Raw genomic sequence first — 9,955 nt, forward strand, 5'->3', positions numbered from 1 at the left:
CTCCATACGTGGAGGAAATTAACACTGTTTAGCAAAATGTCTTTCAATATTATTCATTCTTAGTTGATATTTTTTATATATATATACATACATATATATATATATATATATATATATATATATATATATATATATATATATATATTTTTTTTTTTTTTTTTTTCCCAGATATTCTTTAAGAACGCCTCTGAGGAAAGAAGAACGTATTGAAATCATTCTTGTGGCTGGATCTGGAAGCTATGGGCGATGGGCTTTAAGAGGAAACATGGCAAGCACGTCACACACACACAACTCTGTTGCCAACTTTATTAACAAATTCAAAAAGACTGGAAGTGTTGAGGACCGACCGAGAAGTGGACGTCCACGAACATCCACTGACGAAAGCACAACCGACGTGGTGCTAGCAAACATAGTCCTCTATGTATAGAAACTTTTGGGACACCATGTAATTATTAGCCTAAACTTGAATACATTTTTCTTTTAAATTTAAAGAATGACAAATTGTGCTTTTTATCCATTTACGGTCACATCTAATGGTGTGTAACTGAGAAACCGCACAGCACAAAACCCTCCATCCTGAAGACACTCTCATGTTGGAGAACTTATGGTTAAAGCTTCACTGCTGAGTGTTACAAAGCACTGACACTGGAGACTCCTTCCTTTAATCAAATTGTTGAATAAACATCTGCACACACTCAACTTCACCAACAATTAATTTTTTTACACTTTTAAAAATCTGTTCATTAATATTTTTAGGTTATGTAGTGCATCCGCCATATAAATCCATGTTTAAGTCGTTGCTATAGAAATGATAACATATTACAAGAGCGATATAGTATTTAAACTTGTGATTTGCTTTGCAGCCTGCACAACTGTCAGAGCTGCTGTTACACAAACATAATCAACACCTTGACCAGTTCCTGATAGGAACTGAGAATTCTTCATTTCTGTAATATTCAGTGTTGACTGATCGTTTGTTTCAGGGTTTTTTTTACTCTATATAGACATTTTGGCTCTTTGTAATGCATCAGTCTTTGTCATGTCTTTTCCCACCATGGCAAAATGTGAAACAGGAAGCAATGTGGCAAGTTCAACCAATCAGGTTATCTGACACCCAGCCTCACACTCGGGTGACTTTCACATATGGTGAGGTCACAGTTGAACCTGAGATTGATTCCTGAACTACACCTGGTTTGGAAAACAGCTTTCACGCCATCCTCTCAGTACAAACAGGCTCAAATCTGAAAAATGTGCCCTCGTAGACATTAAAATGACTCGGATGACTGAACATGTACAGTACATACTCTCTTTGCTGCGCTCCTTCTTCCTGTGGTTGAGGTGCTGGTGTTGAGGTTGCTCCCTCCTGTGGCGCTCCAGCTCCTCCCCCTGCACCTCCTCTCTCTCCTCATCTATCTCTATCTCAGGCGTGCGCTCCTCAGCGAGAGCCTCCTGCTGCTGCCGGAGGCTCAACAGAGCCTGCTGGAGCTGTAGGAACGAGCACAAGAGTGTGCTAGTGTTAGTATTTTACATGACTTAAACAGTTTATAGCAGGTTATACTGTAACAGTCAGGAGTTTGGTACTTGCACTACACATGCATTGATTCAAACACTGAGATCCATTCTGACAGCATGTAAATCTGTAAATGTCTGATTTTAACAGCTACTCAAACAAATCGTACGTGGAAAAAAGAACGAATGGAAAAAACAGCACATTATTTAAGGGTACCAATACTCCATAAATATACATAAGCATTAAAACATTTCCAGAGGAGATGTAATAATGATATCATTTCAAAGATCCTTTTTTTTTTTCTTTCTCTTAGGCTTCAGGTTACACTTTCCAGGCCATGAGATTAGCTCCGCCCCCAGCTTTGCTCAGTTTAAAACAAATGGGGCTGTTTTGGAACAGAAGAAGGCTTGTCAGTGACTACGTTTACATGCACATCAATATTCCGATATTAACTGGGAATTTGTCAATACTCTGATTCATACCGAGTCACGTAAATGCCGCAATCCGATTTCCCGATTCAGAGTAAAACAATAGTCTGATTGCGCAAAATCTGATTCCCACCCCTGGATTATACCTGTTTTAATCAGAAAATTGTTATATGTAAACACCCTAATCAGAAAATCCACTGAAAGGAGATATATGCGCAAGGAATTGTGGGTGCTAACAGATGCTTAGTTGTAGGCTAGGTACTTAGGAATGGCAACTCAGGCATACTTACAACAAGCACGTATACAGGAATATTCCCATGCCTGTACGTATATAAACATCATATTCGGAATATGGCTCCAACCCGAATATAGACCTTAAACGGAATTTGATGTGCATGTAAACGTAATGTTTTAATTGCAATTATGAGTCCACTTGCATGCATCAGAGGGCAAAATGAACAATATTTAAGTAGGGGCATTTTTTTGATTGTTAGCAGCATGCAAATGAACGCCTGAAAAAAAATCCCAAAACATGCTCATTTTCTTACCACTGCAGCCTGACTGTTGTACAAATAATCATCAGTGATGCACATACATGATGACGATGAGCGATTGTTAAAGCTGATAAACTTTGCCGTTCAGATTAAGTTAATTTAATGGTATTTTAATTATTTGGTCTCAAAATGCATAATTAGTATATGCACTATGTGATTTTTGATTATACTGTTTACACCACATGCATTTTTAAAAATGAATTCCACCTAAAACTACATTCTACTAGAAAGATGTAATAAATAAATAAATAAATAAATAAATAATCCAGTAAGTGCTTTTAGATAGTTAAAACTGGTTTATTGGTATCTTGATTTGAGACACAAAATCCATGAAGTTTGTAAGAGAATTTTGAAGAGTCCACATTTGTGTGACGTCTGCATACTGCTCTACGGTGACAAATTTACGTTTATACAACAAAAAAAAAAGCAGGCATAAAATCTTTTTTCATTTTTCAGATTGAACATGGAGATGTTTTGCCGCAGTCCTGCCCTCTAGTGGTAAGATGCACTAAGTTTACTCGGGCGAGTATGTGAACAATTTGGTTTAACTTTACAGCCATGTAAGCATATGTACAAATAGTTCTCTGAAGAGTAATTCTCAGGAAACAGATCAGACCTTGATGTGCTCCTGTAGCTGGGCCTGGTGCTGTCGCAGTAATGCCTGATGCTGTTTCTGAAACTCGGTTATGAGCAGCTGTTTCTGGATCTGCTGCTGCCTCTGGATCAGCAGGAGTTCCCTCTGTAACTGCCTTTCCCATTCATCTGAGTCACGCTCCCACTCCGGCATACTGACCTCAGACCTGCCCACCGGGGACAACAACTCTGATCCTGACACAGACAGAGAGAGAGAGAGAGAGAGAGAGAGAGAGAGATGCAAAATAATTTTATAGCTGAAAGTAATTTAGTCATGTGAGACTCAGCTGCACATTTCAAGTCATAAATTAGCAAGACGTTTGGTATTTTTTTGGTAATTCATCTTAAAAACACCATTATGGAAGGAAAAGTCCATGTTACAGAGCCACACCTGGACAAAGTCTCGCACTAACTACAAGCTTGGAGTTAATCTTAAAGGAATAGTTTCGAAAAAACCTCTATAGAATTGCACCGCAGCCATGAGACTAATATAGCTACAGCGTAATGGAAATCTTATTTTATCTTATCAAAAATCATTTCCATGAACATAAACATATATATATATATATATCCAGGTCTTCAAATACATGCTTCAAATAATGTTGATAAGCTACTGCATGTACAGATTCCTCCACACCCCAGCACCCCGTCTCACCCCATATCTAGTATTAAACTTCAGGAGACAGAAGCACAATAATGCTCAATTTTGCTACGGAAAAAGGTGATTACACTTATCCAAGATGGCCGCCCCCATACTGTTACAGTGTTAGCGGTGAAGTTTTGTTCATTTTCATACATATTGTGTCCTAAACAACATCTGCAATTCTAAATGACATCACTGAAGAACTGAATGCATGCATGAGGCAGATATTTATGGAAAAGACTTTGGGTAAGGCAGACCTCCATTACATTTTAGCTTCGTTAGCTTTGTAGCTCCGGTATACCTGAAGAAGCAAATATCAGGCACTATGCACAGCTGTAGAGTACCTGAGCCTCACAACAACCATTTCAATGTACAACTGTCATTGTCATGTACAATGTCCCTGACATTTTGTGCATGTGACAAATAAACTTTAAATAATAATAATAAATCGAGGATATAATGCGGAAATATACTGAGCGTTCGATTTTCTCAGCCCTAGAATGCAACCCAGGTAGCAAACTGACGTCGGGCCAACATGAAAATTGCTCCTTTGCCAGCGTTGGCCTAACAATAGGTCAAGATTGGCAGGGTTGTTATTATATGTCTTCTTTTGCCAGCACTGGCTCAAAGTTGCCCCACCATTGAATACAGAGGGCAAACATAGCCATTCGAAGTAGACAGTGAGCCAACATCGCTCTGCTAACTTGGAATGTACAGTATTTCTCACCCAAAGCACTTCACATGGCACTTCAAACTATTTGGAAGCTTTCCTGTGTGCTCCGTTCTTTTGGAGTTTTTTTTTGTATGACCCCGAAGTCCTACCAAGTCAACAGCACGGCCGTAGTGCAGATACGTTTCTTGGCGCTTTTTCTGTCAGGTGCTTCGCGGCTTTGACCTGCACTCCAGCCAAGAGGTCTCGTCCACACAGACTCTAACGTCTGAGAGACAACAGCAACCTGGTGGTTTTCATTAGCAAACAGACTCTCACTGTTGACCCAGAGCAGAGACAAAGGTCTCTAAAACCCAGCAAAACCCCACCCACCCCCCGCCCCCGCCTTTTTCCCCACTGCCCTGTGCTTCCTGGTTCCATGATATCATGAAAAAAGCACTTATACAGTCCCATCTGAAACTATTGGAACGGCAAGGCCAGTTCATTTGTTTGTGCTACTCACCAACAGATGGATATGAGACAAGAGTTTAGGATTTCAGCTTTTGTTTCCTGGTATTTACATCTAGACGTGTTAAACAACATAAAACCTAGAACCTTTTGTATCAGACCATGAAATTTTTACCTGAGCAAAGTACAGGAACAGATAAGTCTTGAAGTAAATTAAAGTAAATAACACTTAATATTTGGTTGCATACGCCTTGCTTGCAATAACTGCATCAAGCCTGCGACTCACCAAATTGTCAATTTCTCCTTTTGTGTTGTTTTCCCAGGCTTTTACCGCAGAAATCTTTCAGTTATTGCCTCTGATTGATTTTCCCTCTTTTCTGAGCTTCAAAATGGCTTGCTTTTCTCCCATGGACAGCTCTCTGATCTTCATGTTGGTTTAACCGTTTTAACAACAAATGCAGTCTTCACAGGTGAAACTGTAGGCTAACACCAAGTGTAGACATTCAGAGCTCTTTACTGTTTAAATAATCAATCTAACAGGACACACCTGAGTAACAAGAAACACCTGTCAGTCACATGTTCCAATATTTTTGCACGCCTACCAGTTGGGTGGTCTGATACAAAATGCGCTATGTTCTCGTTATGTCGTTTAACACTCCTACATATAAATACCAGGAAGAGCACTGACATCTGAACATATTGTCGATAACATAATGACAATATTAAGTGTTACGTTATTATATCACAATATCTATATCACATCATCATAATCCTTAGTGTAAGTCCTAGCAGAACACTGCTAAACCATCTCGAACACTTCTCTCCTTTAAGCAGGCAGACTAACTGACAATTTTATGAATATTTATTAGAATTTAAATCCGTTTTCTTATGATTCTTCATAGTAGCTATGGTTTTTAACCTCTAACCCAAGATATAACCACATTTTTACCATTGTTCATTATCTTTAACTATGATACGGCTGCATTTTACCAATGATTGCAGTTTTTTACTTTATTAAAGAATGTGTACATTTGGACCTTTTACAGTTACACGTAATGTTGTGGAATTCCTATGAAACAAGTTATCCCTTATGTTATAGCAACTTAGAGCAACAGTTGTTCCCTTACCAACCTCTCTTTTTTCTCTCTCTTAAAAAGTTAAATAGATTTTTTTTAAATGCAGCTTGTCATGTTACAGAGAAACCAAAAAGTGCAAAGCTGTCCAAAGACCCTCCCGAAATTATCAGAAATTATAGCCGACACTTCCATAAGTGTTAAATAAATGTCACATAAAAAAAATAAAATCAATCACCCTATCAATAATCACACATTTTTCAAATCTCTTTATGTGAATTTCTGCCATACTAGTCCCTGTGTAGGCCGGAATTATAGAAAATTAATCAACACCTTCTGACCAATCAGAGGCAAGAATTCCAAAAAAGGAGCTGTACGCATTCCTATAGTTGTGGTCTGAGAGAGATTGCAATTAGTGGCACCGAAAAACAGACTGAGGATTTATCTGCTTAATATTATGCTGTATAAAGACAAATCTACAGCCCATTTCATATCATATACATTTAATGTCCCCTTGAAGTGCCTTGAAACGTGCAGTGTTATGAGATGTGTTGACGTTATTTCCACTGAAACAGGAAGTCAGGGTGGAACATACCCTTTAAAAAAAAACATTTAGCTTACCTCATAGCCCAGGCTAAGCCGTACTTGATAGTCAGTACCATGGATTTTTCTAATGTCGTGGCCGGGACGCTTCAAATTCTAGAGAACATTCGATTGGCCAGAAATCAAAGCTAAAGTGCAGAATGATCTCATCAAACATTTTTATCCGTATTGGTGATAGAGAGACTGTACATTTTGAATGCATATATCTTCTAAATGCAAATTTTGCCATTGTTTTGGAGGACACGAGCTTATGGATAACCTTAAGTTTAACATATTCATATTAAAAGCTACAAAACTTTCATAGGGACTCACAGAGAGGAAAATATCAAGACATATTGTGAAATAAACATTGAGATTTAAGGATAGTTATTATTTTTGTGCGTGTTTTACAAATGCACACTGTTTGAGTACCCTGTGTTCACGTTTAATCTTGAGCAAAAAGATCATCTGTGGCTGGCAGAGCTGCAGAAGAGCAGCCTTGAGCAAACCCAAACTATTTTGCACGTGTCTGCAAAATAATCGGAAAACTAAAAAGTCCCACTGAGTCCCACTGCGTCAGTTGTTCCATCATCAACCTGGAATTTCAGACGTGAAACCACAAAAATGCTAATAAATCATACTGTTCCTCTATTTAAATTGTACTATTCCGGTATCTTTTCCTTTATAAAGCTCCAATTGTGTACCTTCTATTTAAAGATACACTACATCCATTTTTCCATACACATTAAAGATACAAAACATAAGTGAACCACCTCAGTGACAAGGAAAGGCGCAGTTTTTTTTTCAGTGACAAAGAAAGGCAACCTTTTTTCCCCCATGAGAGCATGTGATAACTCTATAGGTTTGAGATTATGTTGTTCTGAAAGACGCTGCTTTCAAAGTATCACATGCTCCAGGGGTGTAAATACTTTTAAGGCCATCGGGGCTAATCTGCAAAAAATATCCCGCTCTTACCGGTGCTATGTGAACCTCTCAGGGGCGAAAAACACATAAAGACATTCTGACCAGCGACAGAAATCTTTTTTAAGCTCAATCTAAAGACAGACGGCATGTGACTGTCATGTTCGAGACGCGGTTCGACTATTTTTACACGCGTGAACAAAACGGTAGAAAAAGGAAAGGCTGGTTGGCATGTGTGGGAATGCAGGCCTCGGTGTCTGTGTGTGAGAGTGATCTGGACTTGGGCCCTAATATATAAAGACATGTTGTACACATGGCCTTAATCTGTCGTGTGAGACAGCTTTTAGCACTCAACGCCTCCGTACACACTACGCTACAGCGAATAGATTTCTTTCTTCACACTTGTTTTTTTTTTAAGAAATTCACACACAAGCCTACATAAACACATGTGCATGCACTGAAATATACAGACTTGCTATCATGCAGGAGGGAAAAAAAAATCTAGCGCAAAGCTATACATACACACACACACACACACACACACACACACACACACACACCTTTGTGAATTCACTATGTAGTTCTGGACACGTTGTCGGTAACTGACTCACAGCCAAGTGTATTTGACTCCGAACATAACCATGGCCAAAGTACAAGTGTGTGTGAAGTGGACGCCAGTCACACTGACTCCTGGGGCCCCTCACTCTGAAAATACACACTCCACAAAAAGCAGCAGGCATCAAAAACAGAAGCACGGCACTGACCTCCGTGTTAATTACTACTAATAGACCCCAGCATCTGCTCCAACCACAATAACAGCTATAGACACAGCTATATTGAACGCCTGCAATGAGGCGACATAATCCATTCCTTCTATGTTATGATAAGGAAATTCTACAACCATGAACACTACAACTGTCAGATGTTCCCACACAGGTGGATGAAGGTTGAGGGAAAAGAAAGAAAAAAAAAAGTGCAGTGTGCAACAGCAGAAAGAGTGAGGTTTATAAATAAAGCCTTTCCGGTGGGCGGTTTTATTAGGAGTTAACTCAGACAGAATGATAACCGAGGCTAATCTTAGTGCCCTAATGCCTTAAGCCCAAAATAACGAGGCCAGGAATAGCTGTGCCCGAGAGCCAAGGAGCCAGAACATTGAGCTGGCCTCGTGCTCCGCCGGTCCTGTGAGGCTGAGGGAGGTAAACAGCATGCCCATCACGCTAGTCTTTAACTCGCGCCAGGGGCCAAAGTCAGGCCTTCAATGCTTCAAAAGCTCTGTGAGAGAAGGATAATCAGATACAAACTGGCACAGGACTACAGAAATGAAGTAGTAGTTTCATCTTGGCACATTCTGAACTCATCTTGGCAGCTTGTAAATAGATCCCTGAGGATTTCATGGGGTTTTTTTTTTTTCTTTTCTTCTGATTTAAAATTTTTAACATTCACATTTTAATATCGTTTAAAATTTAAACTGATAAAAAGGCAATATCATAATTTCATCATCAATGTAGTAGGTTTAAATGAGGGTGTCCTTAAAAATACGGTTAACTAGAGCATTGCTTAACAGTATCCAAGTAGTTAATGCTTGTGTTCGTTTAATTTTAAGAATGCACCATATAAGTCGAATAATGAACACATGCATTAATGTTTATTGAATCTATGAGTAAAAATGTTTACTCGTAGTTATTCATAGTGTGCAAGGGCGGACCTAGGACAAGGCAAAGGCAGGGAACCACTTTGGGTCCTCAGAAGCCAAGAGCCCCCTAAAAAAAGGCTAATTCTATATATTTTTAATTATTAAGGCGAAATAACGTATGCTGATTTAAATGAATTTAAATAATCGATGTTGAAATGAGGGCCCCGTTCCTAGATTTTGCCAAAATCCACCCCTAATAGTGTGTGTGTGTGTGTATTTTTAAACATTAAAGCCAATTTACTTGTCACCAATATTTACTGTTTGGTTTGGTTTTTAGATTTAATTAGTCATTAATTAGATTAATCCATCATAATTTTTTTAAATGTGATGAATTTATGAGGCCTCCTGCCTGACATTTTGCAGATTACTATGTTGGCAGACTTTTGCATCATATGAGTAAAATTAGAATATTGGATCTTAAACGTTCAAACATGAATTTTTGCCTTCAAGTAAAATGACAAGAATTCAACTAAAATAAAGAATCGTACTTTAAACGGTGAAATTTGTTCTGACAGGCTTACTGACAGTACATCACTGAAGAATGTACATGTTTCAGCCAGAAAAAATGACTGAATCTTTTCTGAAGACTTTTCAAATCCCTGGCTCGGATCCTTGGATCCCCTTAGCCTTCATCTGCGTCAGTTGTAAGTCACTTCAGATAAAAATATAATAAACGTAGCCGTCATACGAATAAATGCAGAAACACAGACATGTAGGTGGCTGTTTTGCTGAGCGAGGCTGACGTGTGTCAGAAAAACACTCGACCTCTATCTTTTATTCATCAGCACCAAGCGGCATTAT

At 38.8% G+C, this 9,955-nt stretch overlaps 1 protein-coding gene across 3 annotated transcripts in view; it reads right to left on the bottom strand.

Annotated features, from left to right (window-relative positions):
- The window catches only part of LOC128600310 (histone deacetylase 9-B), a 52,859-nt gene that overhangs the window by 29,906 nt on the left and 12,998 nt on the right, over window positions 1–9,955 (bottom strand). For all 3 annotated transcript variants that reach the window (XM_053612676.1, XM_053612675.1, XM_053612674.1), the window contains 2 exons: window positions 3,109–3,320; window positions 1,305–1,485 (listed from right to left, as the gene is read on the bottom strand). In XM_053612676.1, the coding sequence (XP_053468651.1) occupies window positions 1,305–1,485; window positions 3,109–3,320 (393 nt within the window). The remainder of the gene's footprint in view (window positions 1–1,304; window positions 1,486–3,108; window positions 3,321–9,955) is intronic.

Source organism: Ictalurus furcatus, chromosome 24 (assembly GCF_023375685.1).
Source record: "Ictalurus furcatus strain D&B chromosome 24, Billie_1.0, whole genome shotgun sequence".
NCBI classification, from domain to species: Eukaryota; Metazoa; Chordata; class Actinopteri; order Siluriformes; family Ictaluridae; genus Ictalurus; species Ictalurus furcatus.